At 41.2% G+C, this 23,930-nt stretch overlaps 1 protein-coding gene across 1 annotated transcript in view; it reads right to left on the bottom strand.

The window, feature by feature from the left end:
* Positions 1-21,301: 21,301 nt before the first annotated feature.
* Positions 21,302-23,930, bottom strand: part of mcc (MCC regulator of WNT signaling pathway) — an 81,039-nt gene continuing 78,410 nt past the window's right edge. Inside the window, exons 18-19 of the mRNA XM_079488957.1 lie at positions 23,651-23,773; positions 21,302-23,216 (exon numbers count right to left, since the gene is read on the bottom strand). Coding sequence (XP_079345083.1) covers positions 23,036-23,216; positions 23,651-23,773 — 304 coding nt within the window. The 3' untranslated portion in view covers positions 21,302-23,035. The remainder of the gene's footprint in view (positions 23,217-23,650; positions 23,774-23,930) is intronic.

The raw sequence follows: 23,930 nt of genomic DNA, 5'->3' as shown, positions 1-23,930 counted from the left end.
CTATAGTCCATGGTCTCGGAGGGCATGCTATAGTATGTCGTTTTTCACGATTTCAGAGGATTTGAAAAAATGGTGAAAATCACGGAAAGCGAAAGGCTATAGTCCATGGTCTCGGAGGGCATGCTATAGTATGTAGTTTTTCACGATTTCAGAGGATTTAAAAAAATGGTGAAAATCACGGAAAGCGAAAGGCTATAGTCCATGGTATCGGAGGGCATGCTATAGTATGTCGTTTTTCACGATTTCAGAGGATTTGAAAAATGGTGAAAATCACGGAAAGCGAAAGGCTATAGTCCATGGTCTCGGAGGGCATGCTATAGTATGTCGTTTTTCACGATTTCAGAGGATTTCAAAAAATGGTGAAAATCACGGAAAGCGAAAGGCTATAGTCCATGGTCTCGGAGGGCGTGCTATAGTATGTCGTTTTTCACGATTTCAGAGGATTTCAAAAAATGGTGAAAATCATGGAAAGCGAAAGGCTATAGTCCATGGTCTCGGAGGGCATGCTATAGTATGTTGTTTTTCACGATTTCAGAGGATTTAAAAAAAATGGTGAAAATCACGGAAAGCGAAAGGCTATAGTCCATGGTCTCGGAGGGCATGCTATAGTATGTCGTTTTTCACGATTTCAGAGGATTTGAAAAAATGGTGAAAATCACGGAAAGTGAAAGGCTATAGTCCATGGTCTCGGAGGGCATGCTATAGTATGTTGTTTTTCACGATTTCAGAGGATTTGAAAAATGGTGAAAATCACGGAAAGCGAAAGGCTATAGTCCATGGTCTCGGAGGGCATGCTATAGTATGTCGTTTTTCACGATTTCAGAGGATTTGAAAAAATGGTAAAAATCACGGAAAGCGAAAGGCTATAGTCCATGGTCTCGGAGGGCATGCTAGTATGTTGTTTTTCACGATTTCAGAGGTTTTGAAAAAATGGTGAAAATCACGGAAAGATAAAAGCTATAGTCCATGGTCTCGGAGGGCATGCTATAGTATGTCGTTTTTCACGATTTCAGAGGATTTGAAAAAATGGTGAAAATCACGGAAAGCGAAAGGCTATAGTCCATGGTCTCGGAGGGCATGCTATAGTATGTCGTTTTTCACGATTTCAGAGGATTTGAAAAAATGGTGAAAATCACGGAAAGCGAAAGGCTATAGTCCATGGTCTCGGAGGGCATGCTATAGTATGTCGTTTTTCACGATTTCAGAGGATTTGAAAAAATGGTGAAAATCACGGAAAGCGAAAGGCTATAGTCCATGGTCTAGGAGGGCATGCTATAGTATGTCGTTTTTCACGATTTCAGAGGATTTGAAAAAATGGTGAAAATCACTGAAAGCGAAAGGCTATATTCCATGGTCTCGGAGGGCATGCTATAGTATGTCGTTTTTCACGATTTCAGAGGATTTGAAAAAATGGTGAAAATCACGGAAAGCGAAAGACTATAGTCCATGGTCTCGGAGGGCATGCTATAGTATGTCGTTTTTCACGATTTCAGAGGATTTGAAAAAATTGTGAAAATCACGGAAAGCGAAAGGCTATAGTCCATGGTCTCGGAGGGCATGCTATAGTATGTCGTTTTTCACGATTTCAGAGGATTTGAAAAATGGTGAAAATCACGGAAAGCGAAAGGCTATAGTCCATGGTCTCGGAGGGCATGCTATAGTATGTCGTTTTTCACGATTTCAGAGGATTTGAAAAAATGGTAAAAATCACGGAAAGCGAAAGGCTATAGTCCATGGTCTCGGAGGGCATGCTATAGTATGTCGTTTTTCACGATTTCAGTAGATTTGAAAAAATGGTGAAAATCACTGAAAGCGAAAAGCTATATTCCATGGTCTCGGAGGGCATGCTATAGTATGTCGTTTTTCACGATTTCAGAGGATTTGAAAAAATGGTGAAAATCACGGAAAGCGAAAGGCTATAGTCCATGGTCTCGGAGGGCATGCTATAGTATGTCGTTTTTCACGATTTCAGAGGATTTGAAAAAATGGTGAAAATCACTGAAAGCGAAAGGCTATATTCCATGGTCTCGGAGGGCATGCTATAGTATGTCGTTTTTCACGATTTCAGAGGATTTGAAAAAATGGTGAAAATCACGGAAAGCGAAAGACTATAGTCCATGGTCTCGGAGGGCATGCTATAGTTAGTATGTCGTTTTTCACGATTTCAGAGGATTTGAAAAATTGTGAAAATCACGGAAAGCGAAAGGCTATAGTCCATGGTCTCGGAGGGCATGCTATAGTATGTCGTTTTTCACGATTTCAGAGGATTTGAAAAAATGGTGAAAATCACGGAAAGCGAAAGGCTATAGTCCATGGTCTCGGAGGGCATGCTATAGTATGTCGTTTTTCACGATTTCAGAGGATTTGAAAAAATGGTGAAAATCACGGAAAGCGAAAGGCTATAGTCCATGGTCTCGGAGGGCATGCTATAGTATGTCGTTTTTCACGATTTCAGAGGATTTGAAAAAAATGTGAAAATAACGGAAATCGAAAGGCTATAGTCCATGGTCTCGGAGGGCATGCTATAGTATGTCGTTTTTCACGATTTCAGAGGAATTGAAAAAATGGTGAAAATCACGGAAAGCGAAAGGCTATAGTCCATGGTCTCGGAGGGCATGCTATAGTATGTCGTTTTTCACGATTTCAGAGGATTTGAAAAAATGGTGAAAATCACGGAAAGCGAAAGGCTATAGTCCATGGTCTCGGAGGGCATGCTATAGTATGTCGTTTTTCACGATTTCAGAGGATTTGAAAAATGGTGAAAATCACGGAAAGCGAAAGGCTATAGTCCATGGTCTCGGAGGGCATGCTATAGTATGTCGTTTTTCACGATTTCAGAGGATTTGAAAAAATGGTAAAAATCACGGAAAGCGAAAGGCTATAGTCCATGGTCTCGGAGGGCATGCTATAGTATGTCGTTTTTCACGATTTCAGTAGATTTGAAAAAATGGTGAAAATCACTGAAAGCGAAAAGCTATATTCCATGGTCTCGGAGGGCATGCTATAGTATGTCGTTTTTCACGATTTCAGAGGATTTGAAAAAATGGTGAAAATCACGGAAAGCGAAAGGCTATAGTCCATGGTCTCGGAGGGCATGCTATAGTATGTCGTTTTTCACGATTTCAGAGGATTTGAAAAAATGGTGAAAATCACTGAAAGCGAAAGGCTATATTCCATGGTCTCGGAGGGCATGCTATAGTATGTCGTTTTTCACGATTTCAGAGGATTTGAAAAAATGGTGAAAATCACGGAAAGCGAAAGACTATAGTCCATGGTCTCGGAGGGCATGCTATAGTTAGTATGTCGTTTTTCACGATTTCAGAGGATTTGAAAAATTGTGAAAATCACGGAAAGCGAAAGGCTATAGTCCATGGTCTCGGAGGGCATGCTATAGTATGTCGTTTTTCACGATTTCAGAGGATTTGAAAAAATGGTGAAAATCACGGAAAGCGAAAGGCTATAGTCCATGGTCTCGGAGGGCATGCTATAGTATGTCGTTTTTCACGATTTCAGAGGATTTGAAAAAATGGTGAAAATCACGGAAAGCGAAAGGCTATAGTCCATGGTCTCGGAGGGCATGCTATAGTATGTCGTTTTTCACGATTTCAGAGGATTTGAAAAAAATGTGAAAATAACGGAAATCGAAAGGCTATAGTCCATGGTCTCGGAGGGCATGCTATAGTATGTCGTTTTTCACGATTTCAGAGGAATTGAAAAAATGGTGAAAATCACGGAAAGCGAAAGGCTATAGTCCATGGTCTCGGAGGGCATGCTATAGTATGTCGTTTTTCACGATTTCAGAGGATTTGAAAAAATGGTGAAAATCACGGAAAGCGAAAGGCTATAGTCCATGGTCTCAGAGGGAATGCTATAGTATGTCGTTTTTCACGATTTCAGAGGATTTTAAAAAATGGTGAAAATCACGGAAAGCGAAAGGCTATAGTCCATGGTCTCAGAGGGCATGCTATAGTATGTCGTTTTTCACGATTTCAGAGGACTTTAAAAAATGGTGAAAATCACGGAAAGGGAAAGTCTATAGTCCATGGTCTCGGAGGGCATGCTATAGTATGTCGTTTTTCACGATTTCAGAGGATTTGAAAAATGGTGAAAATCACGGAAAGCGAAAGGCTATAGTCCATGGTCTCGGAGGACATGCTATAGTATGTCGTTTTTCACGATTTCAGAGGATTTGAAAAAATGGTGAAAATCACGGAAAGCGAAAGGCTATAGTCCATGGTCTCGGAGGGCATGCTATAGTATGTCGTTTTTCACGATTTCAGAGGATTTGAAAAATGGTGAAAATCACGGAAAGCGAAAGGCTATAGTCCATGGTCTCGGAGGGCATGCTATAGTATGTTGTTTTTCACGATTTCAGAGGATTTGAAAAAATGGTGAAAATCACGGAAAGCGAAAGGCTATAGTCCATGGTCTCGGAGGGCATGCTATAGTATGTCGTTTTTCACGATTTCAGAGGATTTGAAAAAATGGTGAAAATCACGGAAAGCGAAAGGCTATAGTCCATGGTCTCGGAGGGCATGCTATAGTATGTCGTTTTTCACGATTTCAGAGGATTTGAAAAATGGTGAAAATCACGGAAAGCGAAAGGCTATAGTCCATGGTCTCGGAGGGCATGCTATAGTATGTCGTTTTTCACGATTTCAGAGGATTTGAAAAAATGGTGAAAATCACGGAAAGCGAAAGGCTATAGTCCATGGTCTCGGAGGGCATGCTATAGTATGTCGTTTTTCACGATTTCAGAGGATTTGAAAAAATGGTGAAAATCACGGAAAGCGAAAGGCTATAGTCCATGGTCTCGGAGGGCATGCTATAGTATGTCGTTTTTCACGATTTCAGAGGATTTGAAAAAATGGTGAAAATCACGGAAAGGGAAAGGCTATAGTCCATGGTCTCGGAGGGCATGCTATAGTATGTCGTTTTTCACGATTTCAGAGGATTTGAAAAATGGTGAAAATCACGGAAAGCGAAAGGCTATAGTCCATGGTCTCGGAGGGCATGCTATAGTATGTCGTTTTTCACGATTTCAGAGGATTTGAAAAAATGGTGAAAATCACGGAAAGCGAAAGGCTATAGTCCATGGTCTCGGAGGGCATGCTATAGTATGTCGTTTTTCACGATTTCAGAGGATTTGAAAAATGGTGAAAATCACGGAAAGCGAAAGGCTATAGTCCATGGTCTCGGAGGGCATGCTATAGTATGTCGTTTTTCACGATTTCAGAGGATTAGAAAAATGGTGAAAATCACGGAAAGCGAAAGGCTATAGTCCATGGTCTCGGAGGGCATGCTATAGTATGTCATTTTTCACGATTTCAGAGGATTTGAAAAATGGTGAAAATCACGGAAAGCGAAAGGCTATAGTCCATGGTCTCGGAGGGCATGCTATAGTATGTCGTTTTTCACGATTTCAGAGGATTTTAAAAAATTGTGAAAATCATGGAAAGCGAAAGGCTATAGTCCATGGTCTCGGAGGGCATGCTATAGTATGTCGTTTTTCACGATTTCAGAGGATTTGAAAAAATGGTGAATATCATGGAAAGCGAAAGGCTATAGTCCATGGTCTCGGAGGGCATGCTATAGTATGTCATTTTTCACGATTTCAGAGGATTTGAAAAATGGTGAAAATCACGGAAAGATAAAGGCTATAGTCCATGGTCTCGGAGGGCATGCTATAGTATGTCGTTTTTCACGATTTCAGAGGATTTAAAAAAATGGTGAAAATCACGGAAAGCGAAAGGCTATAGTCCATGGTCTCGGAGGGCATGCTATAGTATGTCGTTTTTCACGATTTCAGAGGATTTTAAAAAATGGTGAAAATCACGGAAAGCGAAAGGCTATAGTCCATGGTCTCGGAGGGCATGCTATAGTATGTCGTTTTTCACGATTTCAGAGGATTTAAAAAAATGGTGAAAATCACGGAAAGCGAAAGGCTATAGTCCATGGTCTCGGAGGGCATGCTATAGTATGTCGTTTTTCACGATTTCAGAGGATTTGAAAAATGGTGAAAATCACAGAAAGATAAAGGCTATAGTCCATGGTCTCGGAGGGCATGTCGTTTTTCATGATTTTGGAGGATTTGAAAAAAAGATGAAAATCATGAAGAAACGACATACCATGGTTTGGGACGGCATAATATATTATGTCATATTTTCATGATTTTGGGACACTCACCCAGGCAGGCTCTGTACTCAGTGAGCCACTGTGCATGCTGTTCTTAAAAGGCCGAATAGATAATGACAGAAGAGCCAGAGACTTGTTTCCATTGTGGTTCATAAACATTCAAAAGTCTAGAGATAAACAACAGCAAAAGAAACAATAGACAAATCTCCTGTTATTTTATTTTATTTTATTTTTATTTTTGTATCAATGTTGTACTCAAAGGGAACAGCAGACTGCATTGTGGCAGGTAGCAAGTAGATCAGTGACTTAGCACACTGGCTGCATGATCTGGAGATTGTGGGTTCAAACCCCACTCAAATCTTTACTTGCCAAAATCTGCCATTGACCCCCATTCTGAATTTCTCAAATTTAAAAGCACTATATTTCTAAAACTATGAAACATTTCAAAGATTCCTTTTCAGGCAAACATGTCCACCGTAAGATGAACCTAAATAGGTTTGAATGGGGTTTCTAGGTGTAAGTATGTAGGACTAGTAGCATGCCAAAGTTTGTGCTATTGCCATTGGGAATGCATTGGGCGTTTAAGTTAAATAACTCAGAAACTAAAAAACATTTCAAAGTAAAGAGTTCCAGCATGTGTCTCCACAGAAAGCTGAATTATAAAAAGTGTGAATGGAGTTTCTAGGTGAAAGTGCTTTTTTGACGTGCCAATATCTGCCATTGAGCCCCATTGTAAATGTCTCAAATTTGAAAGCACTATATTTCTAAAACGATTAAACATTTCAAAGATTCCTTTTCAGGCAAACATGTCCACCGTAAGATTAACCTAAATAGGTTTGAATGGGGTTTCTAGGTGTAAGTATGTAGGACTAGTAGCATGCCGAAGTTTGTGCTATTGCCATTGGGAATGCATTGGGCGTTTAAGTTAAATAACACAGAAACTACAAAACATTTCAAAGTAAAAGGTTCCAGCATGTGTCTCCACAGAAAGCTGAATTATAAAAAGTGTGAATGGAGTTTCTAGGTGAAAGTGACTTTTTGACATGCCATAGAGCTGCCATTGAGCCCCATTATAAATGTCTCAAATTTGAAAGCACTATATTTCTAAAACTATGAAACATTTCAAAGATTCTATTAATATTTTATTTATTTATAGATATGGCTGTTTTTGTCGTCCATTTTATGAGTATACAATGCAAAGACTCAGAGAGGCATTTTGTTTCGGCAAAATAATATAGGGACATACAAATTGAAACTAGCTCTACACAAGTATGAAAAACGACAAAATACACAAACAAAAACAAATGAGGAGGATGAGTGTGCCTCCATTGAGCTTCAAAACAAGTTATTTCAACTGTCTTCAAAGAGAGAATGCACAATTTATTTATTTATTTGGCATAACCATCCCCTTGGGTTTTTGTTTTCTTTGTTTGATGTGTGCATGCATGACTTGCACGTCTACCTCCTCCATCAAAATCAAGGACATCCTATAGATTTCTCATGGTCCGCCAAGAATAAGGAACTTCAAAGCAATCATATTAGAGGAATCAATTGGTTACAGAGATGGAACTGTACCAAGCTAAGGGAATATAACAGATCTCATTAGCAATCCAGTGTTATGGGGTCTTTTTTCCTACACCATTTGTTCGTTCATTCATTCATTCATTCATTCATGCATTCATTCATGCATTCATTCATTCATTCATTCATTCTTTCATTTATTTATTTATTTATTTATTCATTTGTTGCATCGAGGACCTCCTTCGAGAGGCATCCTTACCAGATGCCCAAAACACCTAAGCTGGCTCCTTTCCAGATCTGGGTCCGCAGCCAAATACATATTATTTGGGGGGTCCTTGACATGAAAGGTTTTGAGAACTACTGCCTTATAGTACAGGCTATTTACTGTTAATTATTTGAGCACCAGAAATTTCCACCCCATCCTCCACATGTTGCTATGACTAAAGCAAAGTACCATGGCCTCTGTCTAGCATTTGGCCCTCAATTTTAAAATCTCAGCATGTGGTTTGCAAAGGGGTAGGAATAGAATCTACATTGAGGCTTGCATAGGAATTGCAAAAATAAATATTTGAATAAAACCTGAATAGATTAAAAAATAATAATAACAAATGCTTTGTGTGTTTGCCGTAACACTGCCATTCTGCACCCATTTCGAGTCTGATTCATGGTAAGCACTTCCCCTCTTAATTACTTAATAATTTAAAGTTTTCCTTTGCAGGACCCCTAGCCATGAATATGTAATAATGTCCTTAGAAAGGTAAGTGTAATTTTATGAGCAATATTTTGACTATACATAAATAATGTATATTCTGAATTGCATATTAATGAATAACAACATTAATATGCAAAGGAATGCAGCATAAGGCTATAGTATGTTTATTGCTTTCACCTCTTTATTGAAATGAAAAACCAAAGTCTATTGAGCATGAATTTATATTAGGTGCAGGTTCTTCCTTGGCCTACTGGGAGTGTGTGTGCAAAGTCTCACACCGATGGGCCCAGCAGTGCCCAAGCTGCTCTCAGACAGACAGATGGACGGACGAAGAGACAGACAGTCTCAAGGGAGCCAAGGCCATAATCCCCAGGGCGTTCTGACTGGTGGAGATAAAAACAAATGCCATGCTTTAATAAGTTGTTAAATGTGGTGACTTTCTTCAGCTTGAGATGGAGGCGTTAACATGTTATAGCACAAGTTACATCACATCACAAATACACACATTTCTATAAAGCAAAAATCCAGTGTGAAGTACAAATTCTAAACTAAACTTTGAATGTGTATCTAGTCATTATGACTGGAGACTGGATTGGACCAAAAAGCAGACCAGTCATCCACTTATCTCCATTGTAGCTTTAAAAGTCTATCCATGTTTATGGAGATTGGCTTAATGAGAACATACCAGGCTTTTAAAGGGGACAACAGTGATTTCCCTACAGGCGTACGATAGCTCTATAGATGCTGTTTGGAGGGTTGGTATGTATCCCAGACGTACGTGTGAAAACAAGCGGGAGATATATGGCTCCCATGAGGACTAATTGCAAGGTCATACTGTTCCTATACTGCCGATAAACAATTCACCTAATTTGCATCTGAACCTGCATCGAATCGTGTGGATCTTGGGATCCACGTGGGAACAGCGTGCCTCCAATGTAGATGTCCAACTTCATGTGGCCAGCCTGTTATGTCATCAGTGGTGGGGAAAAGTACTCACATCTTTTACTTAAGTAAAAGCACCTATACTGCAGTGTGGAACTCTGTTACAAGTAAAAGTCCAGAATTCAAAATGTACCTAAAAGTAAAAGTATTGACATCAAAATGTAGGCCTACTCTACTCGTTATGCAGAATGTTTTCAAATGTATAAAAATCTTTTGTGAGTTTGTCTATTTTCAAATGGTCGAAATGTATAGGGCTGAAGTTTAATGTATGTTTTGTAATAATAATACAAATCTTTAAGTAACTAGTAACTAAAGTGTTCAAAAATAAATGTAGTGGAGTAAAAGCACAATATTTGGATCCGAGAGTGCAATAGAAGTAAAAGTATAGGAAATTGGAAGTAAAGAACAAATATCTCAAAATTGTACATGTACTTAGTTACTTTACACCACTGGATGCCATGCAGTCAGATGATGTATTTTCATAAGATTCTATTGATTTACTTATCCATTGTAACATTTCAAAATGTTAAAAAACTATACAGTGTGAAAAGAAACAAGATTTGTCCTTGATTTTAATATGTTTCACATAATGTTTGGGTTGAAACTTTGCCCAAATATGAAGATGTGAGATCATGACACTAGCGCCTGACCACGCACACACACACACACACACACACACACACACACACACACACACACACACACACACACACACACACACACACACACACACACACACACACACACACACACACACACACCTCGCCCCATGAGTTATTTATGGGTTATTTCCAATACTAATACTGTATATAAATAATACAAAAATACTTATTTAATATTATCTGAACCCACTTTTGAATAATGCAGCATACCGTACAGTACTGTACATACAGTACTGTCCACAAAAGCCCACACGAGACATGTGCACTGATGCACTGCATCAGTGCTAATTACAAATGCATAGAACATTGTCTCTTTTGCAGCCATATAATCTTTTTTCAATTAGACCATAAGGCCCCTCTGATGCTGTGTGTGTGTGTGCGCGTGCGTGCGTGCGTGCGTGCGTGCGTGGAGGTATTTTCCAGGATGAGGCTAATTAGGCATGTCTGATTCTTCAGATTTCAACTGTAGGCAACTCTCTCTGGAACCCATTTAAATATACATACACTCTTGAGTATGTGTAAGCAATTTACATTGGAAACCGTCTAAATGAACTGGAAGTATGTGCGTGCGTGCGTGCATGTGTTCATACAGTATGTGCACACATGTGTACACACATGTTTGCGTGCTCCTTTCACATTCTTTTTTTGGCACTGTGATGGATGGCTGTGGAGAAGATATTGGATTGTCCAACTTCACTGATGACTGGTTCATTTCATCCTCTAATTCAATCTTCCTCCATTCATCCTCATCTCTGCTGCCTGTGGCCTGCATGCCTGCTATTTTTCTCTTTCTCAATCCATCCCTTTCATTCATTTCCTGGTAGGCCACACCATAATTTCAAATTCCACTCCAAACACGATAAGACTAAATGTGAGACTTAACCACTTAAATCTTACATACTGTAATAAAATAGCAGATCTACATATCTACTGAATGTTCAAACGGTTCATGAGCTATGCCTGTTAAAGGACCACTTCACCACTTTTCAACATCTCTTCCTATAATTGGTCCTAACTAATGTTCATGATAAAATACCACCATTTTTTCCTACTCAGTCTGTGTCTCATAGGAAGGCTATGGGCAGTTCAGAAACCCGTCCACCAGTGACATCATCGATGGTGAATCCAAGCTAATAGAAACGGCAGGCATTCTTTTCCTGAAAAGTTGCAATGCAAAAGTTGAAGCCATCGTTCTCACGATAATAAAAATCTAAATATATTTTAAAACAAATCTTGTTTAAAAATAATCTACCTAATGATGATGTCACTGGTGGACGGGTGTCCGAACTGCCCAAAGCCCTCCTATGAGACACAGACTGAGTAGGAAAAAATGGTGGTGTTTTATCATGAACATTAGTGAGGACCAATTATATGAAGAGATGTTGAAAAGTGGTGAAGTGGTGAAGTGGTCCTTTAAAAGTTTGCATTTTCAGCCTTTTGGCCAATGGTTGTGGGCTTTGCGTCTTCAACATTTGGCCACAGAGGAAAATCAGAAACACAACTCCTGCTGTTTTCTTCTTTTTTATTATTATTATTATTCTGTACATGACATTGGAATGTACAGTCTTGAGATACTGACAAGCTTTTGTCATTTGTCATGAAGGCACCAGTGACTAACATGCTGCCATCTCTGGAACCCTTATCACGGACCTGCTCTCGCGTCCTCATTTCTTGGTCTAAATGGAGATGAGCTTTAGCACCGTCAATCTTATTAACCCATTCAGGCCTGACGTCGAAATTTAAAAAAAAAAGTTTTCTAAATCATGACAATTTTCGGAAAGATTTGAGGCACATTTTAACGATTTTTCAAAAATAGCAGACCTAGAGCTTGTAGATCTGCTATTTTTCAATAGCTAAATTATAACAATGTTTAAAACACCAAAAGGGGTTCCCGCCCCAAAATGGGTTAATGGTTAATGTGGTTAAACGCTAACGTGACATGGATGCGTTCCAGGTCTCAATGGATTAACTGCTCAGGCTGTGCGTGCCAGAATGGGATATGATAATGAACTATAAAGAGCCATGTGCCCAAAAGCAAGTTCATTTATTACCGCTGAGCGAGAATGACTAATTGAATCCTCTGATTGGCTAACGAGACATATCCCGACACACCCATTGGTTAACGAGCCCCTGTGACATTACTGTCATTAAGACGGAATTATTTGTCTGTCACCATGGCAATAAGTGCTCATGTGACCTGTTGGTCTTCTATAGCAAAGACAGAGGTGAGGGTTTTCTAATCAGCTGGTGTCCTCTGAAGCAAGGAATCTGTACGGTAGAATAGACTCGAGTCATCCTGATAACACTGTCACATGCTGTGAATGTAAAGCTAAATGAGTTCTCCCCAAGGACTATGAGCGTAACATTTGCATATATATATATATATATATATATATATATATATATATATATATATATATATATATATATATATTTATTTATTTTTTCATACATTTCTTTTTTTTTTGGTAAATAGTATGAAAATGTTTACTCATAGCCTCAAAGTAGGGACACATAATAAGAGGTGAACCACTTAAACCCTAGTGTTCCTATTCTGGGCATGTCATAATAGCAGATCTACAATCTCACAACAATTCACTGTCTGAGATCCCTATTCTAATAGTATTCCCCGTTTGTTTTCCAGTTCAGGTTAAAAACTACAGCAGGGTATAAACATTATGGGAGAGTAGTAGCCTAAGCAACACTGATGCATGTGATTTCATAAATAATTGGTGTGCAAGATTTACATGTACCCAGAGCCATCAAGCATATCGGTATAGCCAACAATACTTGTGACACAATAAAGTCAGTCATATGCAGCGTGCCCTGTTTTTACTCTGCTGTAGGTGTTTTAACCTGAACTGGACAACACATGACAAAATCAGCCTAAATGGCATACTTTCGCAACATTAGTTGAGAAAAGCACATGCCTACAGTAGCACTATAGCTGAGGCAGCCAATATTAGATAACGTGCTAATGCATGTGAAATATGATTACAAACATGCCTTATTAAAATAATATATGGGCTGCATACGATCATCTTCTAAAAATCACTGCTGTTTCTCTTAATTGAGTCTGTCCTACTGTACGGCTCAGCGATGTGGATACTTCCGACCAAGGCCAGGCGGATAGTCACCAGGCGGCTGCTATATCGGCAAGCTGCGCATTGGCCCTTGACATTCATGGCAGGACCTTTTACGTAACATTAACCTTTACGACAACATGCTGAGAATATCAGACAACATCAAGGTTTTCTGGACTCTGGTGTCTGACTGCCTGAGCCTGCCTGACTATACCGTGGACTGGGAGTCCAAGAGGGAACTGCTTTGTGGGGGAGAAGAACCTACATTTAGATCAGGCCAGCTGAGGAGGAACACACTACTAAACTATAGATATGAAGACAACAGACCCAGTATGGCTCATAAACTATAGATATGAAGACAACAGACCCAGTATGACTCAGTAAACTCAGTGTCACTCCGTCTGTGTCACTCTGTCTGTGTGTCACTCTGCCTGTGTCACTCTGTCTGTGACACTCTGTGTGTCACTCTGCCTGTGTCACTCTGCCTGTGTCACTCTGCCTGTGGCACTCTGCCTGTGTCACTCTGCCTGTGTCACTCTGTCTGTGTCACTCTGCCCGTGTCACTCTGCCCTGCCTGTGTCACTCTGCCTGTGTCACTCTGTCTGTGTCACTCTGCCTGTGTCACTCTGTCTGTGTCACTCTGCCTGTGTCACTCTGCCTGTGTCACTCTGCCTGTGTCACTCTGCCTGTGTCACTCTGCCTGTGTCACTCTGTCTGTGTCACTCTGCCTGTGTCACTCTGCCTGTGTCACTCTGCCTGTGTCACTCTGTCTGTGTCACTCTGCCTGTGTCACTCTGCCTGTGTCACTCAAGTCCTGGACCAGAAGTTGGCAGAATTCATTGGACTCAGGCCAACAGCCCAGCTTTAAATGATCTTAAATCCCTTTATTTTAGATTGTTTTGTAGTAATAGCACAACATAAACATTACAGAGACTTTAGTTGTCACTGTGCAATACTTTAAAACAGTTGTCATGTTGCACACATGACCTAAAATAGCTCTTATTTGCGCCGCCCCTCGTTGAAAACAATGTTATTTCCAACTCCAGCTTGTCCCTCTCCATCCAGGCTGCATGAACAGAGCTCGGTTTTCTGACCCCTCAATGTCCTAACTCTGTCTCACTCTATGGCTCTGATGTACCCTAACACTGTCCCCTGCACCCTTACTAGGGGACGATTGGTCTGCACCCTCACTAGGGGACAATTGGTCTGCACCCTCACTAGGGGACGATTGGTCTGCACCCTCACTAGGGGACGATTGGTCTGCACCCTCACTAGGGGACGATTGGTCTGCACCCTCACTAGGGGACGATTGGTCTGCACCCTCACTAGGGGACGATTGGTCTGCACCCTTACTAGGGGACGATTGGTCTGCACCCTCACTAGGGGACGATTGGTCTGCACCCTCACTCAAGAGGGAACTGCTTTGTGGGGGAGAAGAACCTACATTAGATCAGGCCAGCTGAGGAGGAACACCAGCCTCACAACGGCAGAGGAGCAGCACTCATACCTGCTGGGTAGGGACAGCCGGAGCCTGGAGGAAGAAGATATGATGTCGCCACTATACACAGGCGGCCCCGACATGAAGTACAATTGGTTACATGCACACCTTGTTGCATAAAACGCACAAATAGTCACACATAATGAACCACCACATCTAGCATAAGATACCGCAGGTAATGTACCTCGACGTGAACCAGTTATAGCCCAATAAATGCCAAAGGAAGCTGTAAAACAAGAGGCAGTTCAAAGGTTGACCCCGTCTCATCCGGAGTAGTGAATAATGGAACAGGAAGAACCTCTGTATAAAAAATGCATCACACCACCATGTATTGTTCAGTCAGTGTGCAGGTTTTTATGTGTGTGTGCGCATGCTTACACACATGAAACCCACAATCACCTGCTGTGCATGTGTTAAAGATGATTTAAATTATGCAGGCCGCATGCTGTATTGAGGCAAAGGTTCACTGGTGGAGGTACGGTAGGAGAAGAGGAAAAACAGAGGGAGGAGGGGCATAAAACCTGAATTATATACTTAGTTATGCAGGTGTCACACACTGAAAATATCTGATCTAATGGATATAGATCGACTATTTTTGGTACACAACAACACTGCCATGTAGCCAAGCTTATGTCAAGGAAGACATGCAGGCAACTGCAGATGGGTTCCAAGAAGGATAGAGGCCAGGACCTCCCTGTCCAATTCATTTTGTGAATGAAGCAGCACAAATCACAATGGTGTTCATATCAGTGGCAACTGGCAACACCACACTAATGCACATAGACAAGCTTTCTTAACTGTGATGTAATGCACATACACGCCATGAGCTGTGATTGGTCTACTTTTGGGGCACATACATACATACATACAGTACAGATACTGACACCAGGATACTGACACCAGCATACTGACCAGGAAACTGACACCAGGACCATGCATACTGACACCAGGATACTGACACAATGACACATAGCATCACAAATATTAGGCTTGTCTGACCATTTATGGGTTATGCAGTAATGTACCTCTCATTATTTGTTCTGAGGGTCGGTAAGCCAATCATAGGGCATAGTAGAAGTGACATTTTTTTTCTAGTGTATTTAAGAATAAAATGACCATGCATTTTATGTACATAAAATATAAGATCTGAAAGCATCTTAATACAAATTACATAAAGGAGAGAGAAGCACAGAATGTGGCAAGATATGGGTGACAAGAGGCGATCTGCAAGCTCACAAGCAACTCTTAGGAGCTTGTGAGATTCTTGGTGCACAACACCATCATACGACAGAACATGCATTTGGTTTCACAAGTGTGAAGCTACAGTAGGCTGTCTTTGGGAGGGCGATAATGAAGCTACAGTAGGCTGTCTTTGGGAGGGCGATAATGTAGCTACAGTATAGGCTGTCTTTGGGAGGGCGATAATGAAGCTACAGTAGGCTGTCTTTGGGAGGGTGATAATGAAGCTACAGAAGGCTGTCTTTGGGAGGGCGATAATGAAGCTACAGTATAGGCTGTCTTTGGGAGGGCGATAATGAAGCTACAGTAGGCTGTCTTTGGGAGGGCGATAATGAAGCTACAGTAGGCTGTCTTTGGGAGGGCGATAATGAAGCTACAGTAGGCTGTCTTTGGGAGGGCGATAATGAAGCTACAGTAGACTGTCTTTGGGAGGGCGATAATGAAGCTACAGTAGACTGTCTTTGGGAGGGCGATAATGAAGCTACAGTAGGCTGTCTTTGGGAGGGCGATAATGTGAAGCTACAGTAGGCTGTCTTTGGGAGGGCGATAATGTGAAGCTACAGTAGGCTGTCTTTGGGAGGGCGATAATGGGGATTTGAGGTAAAGCAAGGTGACAAGACAGGGTGGGAATTATAGGGGGTGCCAGGCGGAGGGATCAAGCAGGAAGAGAGAGATATAGAAAGAGGAATTGAATAAGTAGAGACAAGAGTGAGCATGGAAGTGAGATTATACTGAGATGGAAGCTGAGGAGTTTGCAGGCAAAGGTAGATGAAATAAGCTATAAGCCGCCATCCACTCATTTTTTCACAGGCAAGGCAAATGTATATTTTATACACATTTTGTATGTATCCCATTAGAAAAATGTATGGCCAATTTTGATTTCCACAATATCATAGAAAATGTGTTTTTGTGCTTTCTTGATGTGTAAGTGTTTTATTTCCTCCCCTGTATGAAGTAATTCTTAGAAGAGAGAAAAAAGGATAAATTAATAATAATGAAAATTGATTAGTTTAATTAATAATAACCTACTGAACTTTCAGCTGAAAATGTACTACTGTAATTGTTCTCATAAATCTCATGTTTTCGAATGGCTTGAAGAGAGGAGAAGCAAGCACTCAGTTGAGTAGTTTAATAAGAGAATATCGGGTGCACAGTTCTAGTAGAAATAGTCTACCAGCAGTCCAGCACTCACTTTTTATCCGTTTAGGATTCTTTGTGGGTTTCTAATGGCTACAAGATGTTCTGGCAGTCTATTTGGAAACACAACTTCTGCAGTATACCTTTTTGAGCGGTGCCTCCGCTCCATTGCGGAGCCATGTGTGTCTGTATGTCTGTCCCTGTGTCTGTATGTATGTCCAAGCACGGAAAGCTGCACCACCTAAAGTGGCCAGTAGAGTACAGCACAGAGTAAAGTGGCACAGAGTACACTACAGTAGACTCTACTGTAGTGTACATTTTCGGGGGTCACTACAATACAGTATACAGACTACAGTACAGTACAGTAACTATAACAATAGTTGCACCGCTCACTTCACACTGGTGTGATTTTATTATTTTGAAAGGTTGGCGTAAAGTTGGCTTGACAAATGGATGGACACCTGGTGTGGTGACAGACCCATGTATGAGGGGAATAGAAAGGGAATTATGTCTGAATGATGTTGAAGGTGAATGGTAAGAGAGAGAGGAGAGAGGAAGACCAGGAGGGAAGGCTTTTACGGTGCTCAATGCTTCATGGGTTTTTATATGGCATCTTCCAACATGCAAGCAAATGAAAATGTTCATTCATGCTCTAGGTGTTGCTGACTATTTTCCACCCCTGCCTGGTGGTGATAGATGCGGAGGTGAGTGTTAGGCACGGTCTGGGGGGATTGCCACTTGTATAATGGTGAAGTTTGACCTTGCAGGTTCACCCTGCACGGGAGACCGCCACAGCTTTGCTCAGTTTGACCTCCCAACCCCTCCCTGCCAGGACAGCTGACAGTACAGTGCAGCCTACAAAACAAACCTTTATCCAGGCAGTGGAGCAGATATTTAGCTATATGCAAGTCGGTGTAGTTATTACTATGCTTATGTGTTCTAGTTTGTTTCATTTGATCATTTCTATTATTCCATAATCCATAATGCAATGCATCAACTACGTAAGCATTCCATACCACCGCCCTTAGATTCTGAACAGTATTTCAAAATAAGTATTATCTTTGTGTAAGAAGGAGCATTCTGCCATCTAGTGTTTACAATGGGAAACAACAGCCTTTGGTGAAGCTATTTACTGTATTTCTATGCTATCAAACTTGGGCCACCCAAAGTGAAATCCTCAAAAAAATCTATCTTTTCTGTTGGGCAGAAATCTCCATATCTCAACGTTTGTACAGCCTGGTGCTATAAGGGTTCCTGTCAGAATTAGATAGACAGACCGCTTGATCTAGGTTAAATTCTCTTTTTGGTTTCTACCGCCCATAGGCTCAGATGAAAATGTACATAAATACTGTCAGTGCTAAAATAAAGTCAGCCCAGCTGTGCTGGGAATATTACCTGCCACATGGAATTTGGTTCAGAAGTTCAGTTTCACTCCCAGCTCTCTTCAGTGTCTTTTCAGGTGTCTCTCTCTGTGTGGGAAGCCTCGATCCCTGGTCCAGCACTCTACTAAATAAGAGACAATCCTGAATAACGACACACAGCCACTCAATAAACCCTGGCACTGCTCCCATGAGCCACCCATCCCCACCCAGAGCCCACATAAATCACACCGCACTACCACAATATATTTTGAGGGGCACTAGCCCCTCGTATATATAGGTTTAATGTTTGTTTTAAAAACGCCATTGACAATGAAGGCAAAAATTACGTCATCTTCCCTAACACAAACATTAAATGCCATTAACAATAAAGAGAATTTAATGTTTGTTTTACATCACCATTACATCACCTAATCAACATGAGTTAGACTTTAATATATTAGCGACCCTCACTTCACACGGGTGTGTTTTTTTAAATATAGGCATATAAATAAATTAATGGCATACTTTATCATACAAGACTGTCACACAAAAGTAGTGAAAATAGTTTTGGAAAAGGTCATGTACAGTAGTATTATTTTTATATAAATCAATCAATCCTGGCTACCGGTGACAAAGTTGTGGTATAGACCACCTGAAAATAATCAGACATGCAAGCTAATACTATTTCTAGGGTGGAATTATAAAGGAAGAGAATAGACTAGGTAAAAACGTAGTACATGGCTGCATGAAAAGCTGGACATCTATTGATTTTAAATGATGTGTAAAAGAAGAGGCAGCACTCAGTGCCACTCACTCGTCCAGGGTCACTTCAATGGTGTGTTCATGTCTTCAAGCTATCCCCATAAAGGGTTTTGGTCATGGTAGTTTTAACAGATCATCCAGGGTCACTTCAATGGTGTGTTCATGTCTTCAACCTATCCCCATAAAGGGTTTTGGTCACTTCAATGGTGTGTTCATGTCTTCAACCTATCCCCATAAAGGGTTTTGGTCATGGTAGTTTTAACAGATCATCCAGGCTGACTGGAACCAAGGGTTGGAGATATATTATGTACTTGACCGTGGCCAAGCACCAGCCACCATGCTGCTATTTGACTGCTGCTGAACACAGCAGAGGCCCAGACTGGTGCTGTGCGAGTTAATCCAATCCTATCAAATTATATGGGCATAAAACTTGCTACAGGATTTTGCAGTCTATGTACAGGATCTGTATCCACCAGTATGAAAGAGCCACACAAGACAACCATTTCTTTATGAAAGCTGAAAGCCTTTGAGTCAAAAGGGCCAATCGAAATACACAACTTTATAGTGACATCATAAAACCATCGCCTCCCCAAAGCCAGCTGTGGGCCAGGCTTAAATTCAGGTGGGTGGTGCTAATGTGAAAACCAGGTATAATTACTGGTGGGTGTGGCCACATAAAAACATAATTTTAACACTTTCTGTACACTCTTTTTGAAAAACCTAGTAAAATCACAGTACCTTGGGGGGGGCGAGGGGGATAACAGATCATCACAGCACTCCATCATTAAGTGCCTACATGTATTATCGTTGTCACGCACTTACTTATGCTTATGGTTGTCCATCGAGTCAGATGACGTCCACTTTACTACGTCCTTAATGGTGCGTTCCTTGATGGCTAAAGAGTACTTTAAAATTATACTCAAACTGTAAAGCCCTGCAAATGATAACAAAAGGTTGGTTATTGGGATAGACTACATCCGGTAGCCTGGAGTGATGATTGCTCTGTGATTGGCTAATAATCATTGTTAGGCCAACCGGCTGACCAATTACGTAACTTCATCAATCAGCTAAATGATTGACAGTCAATCTAGTCTGAAACTCAGAGTGTGTACAAAGCCTATAACTCTGAGTGTACAAATGGAACCATAAGGGTCCATGTGTAGGCCTACACTCTCAAGTTATTGGGGTCCATGGCCTAATGCTGGGGCATCCTTAAAACAAAAGGTTTGAGAACCACAAGTGTAACTTTGTGTGTGTGTATGTGTGATACCCCTCCTCTCCGTTTTCCTCCTACCGTACCTCCACCAGTGAACCTTTGCCTCAATACAGCATGCATAATTTAAATCATCTTTAACACATGCACAGCAGGTGATGGCATCTTCCTCCTGAACAAGTGTGACATCAAACCACCAGCACTAGAGTCCCTGGCTGTTGATCGGCACACCTGGACACCAGGGAATCACTCGTCTTCAGGAGACGTTCACAGAATCACTGGTCTTCAGGAGACGTTCACAGAGAGGAGAGTGCAGCAGCCTGCACAGAGAGGAGTGCAGCAGCCTGCACAGAGGCACCAACGTGCCAAAGGGCCTCCGACCACCACTGCAGGAGGGGAAGTCTGTGGATCACACATGGGTCTGAGCAGCCACCTGGCTATGCACAGGCGACAGACACAACCACAATAATCAACACATAAATTATATTTGGAGCAACGTCATTATCGACATTGATGACAAGCATGTATGTATGTATGTATGTATGTATGTGTGTGTACGTGTGTACGTGTGTGTGCGCGCACACACACACACACACACACACACGCATGCAAGGCAGTACTCCATACTTTGATGTTGCCAAAAGGATATGGATATAGGATAAAAATATGCCATTTGTATCTTTCATAACTCGGTGAACTCACTGTTAAATGCTTAGTGTTACACACTCTAAGTGTAAAGATGGACTCTTACAGTGCGTTTTAACAGCAGGCGACAGCCAGACGAATTTTCCGGAAGTGCATTATTTGTCTATGGGACCCGGCGACTACCTATAGTCGAAAAGTGGGCGGAGGAACGTCGCCCGAAAGATACAAATAATTAATCTTTTCACCTGATAGTGGGCAATTATGCGATGTGTCACCCGATGCTCGCCCGCTGTTAAATAGGTACAGTATATGTTTATACCCTCAAGAGTAAAGCTATTGTATAACATATCTACCGGTATGACTGGACCAGGACACTTTGTTGCTGTAATCATTCAATGTTCACATTTATATTTATATAAAAAAAAAACACAATGTACATTATATGCAAGTCATTCAATAATACAAATGAAACCTGTCTTTGGTTAAAAGAAAACAAGGTTAATATCCTCACACCCAACACTGCGTATTACACAGTAAAATCCTCTCACTTATGCATTTGTAAATATGAGTGAAACATTTTAACCAAATTAATGGTTACATTTGTACACTCTCAGAGTTAACCACTTAAACCCTATGTTTGGTTGACCGGAGTCCCTCAGGGCTCTATACGAATTACTTTTTCACTCTACATTAAATATCTTGCATTACAACGCGTTGTGAGCTTGTAGATCTTCTATTTTGCTAATGTTTCCCCCAGAACACTGAGGTGGGGTTTAAGTGGTTAAATTAACAGGATCATTACCCAGATGTTACAGGTAAATATTAGTCTGGCACCATTTTCTCATCCCCCTCATAGGAGGAGACTACTGCTGGCATTACTTTTACAGTAAAACATTAAGATACAATCCAGGCAATGTACGTACAGTGTAGTGAAATTGTGTGTGTGTGTGTGTGTGTGTGTGTGTGTGTGTGTGTGTGTGTGTGTGTCAATATATTATTTTAACAAATTGCGCAACCCTACAAAATAGGCCAGAACATGACCAAGCTGTTTTCTCAAATTCCATTTATCTAGGATGCTTCTGGGATTGGCAATCATGATGGTCAGCCTAAAGAGTGAATGTAACTTCAATCAACAGGCAGTAAAATTACACTGATATAAAATAATAAGTTGTCCAACCTTAAGACAATAAAGGCATATCAAAGCTAAATTAGTGACGCTGTAGCATAAACCGTGTTAGACTCTGGTAAAATAGCCCGTAGAAGAGGATACCAAATGGTATAATAGTGCTCTTAAAAATATAGAAATAACACAATTTGTATTTGTAGTTCAGTATTGTATGGTATTAGTCTGTTGAAAATGCCATCCTTCTCTTGTCCTCACTTCACATCAGCTTGCATCATTGCACAGTGCATTCACACCGTGTCCATCATCCACGCAGTAGGACCACAGGAAGGAGGGGAAGACCTTGTATTCAATCACACACACACAGACAGACAGACCGCCTCACTGTGGGACTCCTCCGTACTGCACACCGAGAGCTGTGATCTCTCACAGTTCATGGCATTACAGTTCCATGTGTCAGAGGTTTAAAGTCAAGTCCCTGGTTGTTCTACTTAGACAGAAGAAAACCATAACACACTGGCACCCCTGTGTCTGCCAGTCTGTGCACACAAGGGAACATTGCCATCATTACTCAGAGTATTTTTTAAACAAAACGCCTATGGTCTCCAAGGCTACCATGGGAATGGCTCTGGAGTCGTAAACCCTACCAGAGGTAAGAACATGAGGACAGTAATGAAGTGGATAGTTTTGTTTCTTTCGTGCTTTCCGCAAGACTTTTCAGCACAAGAGACTCTGTGAACCCACTGGGGGAGCGAATACTTTGGAAAGCCTCTCTGTGTGTTCCTCGCCCCATCTAATGCGCTGGGATATTTACTCGTAAATGCATTAACATACAGTCTTGGCTCAGCACCATATCCCGACTTCAACAACTCTCAACGCCTCGAGGATGTCAAACAACTGCAGGTCCATCACAAGTTCCATTCTGCTGTCTTTGCGGGCAGACTTTGTTTTCCTCCTCTCCGCGGGGGCTTGACGACGTGTGTCTGTCTCTCCTCGCGTGTCCTATAGTGACGTCTCGTTGGTGTGAGGTCGTGTGTTCTCCTCCTCCAACAGGGCGATGCGCTGTTTGAGCATTCGCACCTGGGTGTCGTGGCGCTCCACCATGCCCATCATCTGGCCCTCCATCTTCTTTAGTTTGCTCTGGTGTTTCTTCTTGGCCTTCTCATAGGCTGCTACCAGGTTGCTGCAGCACCATCAAACCCAGACAGGAAAAAAATAAAATTTTCAACATGTGCTCTGTCTCATTTGCAAGGACGTTTCCTAGCTAGGTAGTTTGGGAAATATGATTACAGGATGGGAATTTCTCATTTTGGTGAATTGTAAAGGAACCAACAAGTGGTTCTTTAGTTAGTAGTTACTATATCCTATAATTCTGTGTGTTGAGGCCAGCAAATCTTACATAAGGTCATTTCAAAATTAAATACATCTGCTGTATGAGAGGCTTGTTAGCATGAAATACACAGTGGTTATGTTACCTACCATAAATGACAAACTATAGGTTAAAAATTTAAAATGTGTTAGGATGTCTCATTCCAAAAGAGACAGGGTGCTCATTTCAATCAACAGAAACTAATGCAGAATGGATGCCGAATCAGATTGTCCATGGACCATGGTTACCTGTTGGCCCGCTTGAGGTCGTTGACAAACTCTGCACTCTGCTGATGTCGGACTTCACTGCTTTTGGTCAGCCTCTCCAGCGCTGCCACCAGTTCCTGCACGCGGCATTTTAGTTTCTTCTCCCTGACAAACGCAAAAACACAATAAAACAACATAAATCAATAATTTCATACATAATATATTAATAATGAATACTAAATCTACCTTATTCACCAGAGATCTGCACTGTATGTGACACATCGGCATTCTATGCTGGAATATCATGTCATTTGGAATACCG

Source organism: Electrona antarctica (assembly GCF_951216825.1).
Source record: "Electrona antarctica genome assembly, chromosome: 19".
Lineage (NCBI taxonomy): Eukaryota > Metazoa > Chordata > Actinopteri > Myctophiformes > Myctophidae > Electrona > Electrona antarctica.
The sequence above is the reverse complement of the archived record's forward strand: the minus strand, read 5'-3'. Positions and strand labels throughout refer to the sequence as shown.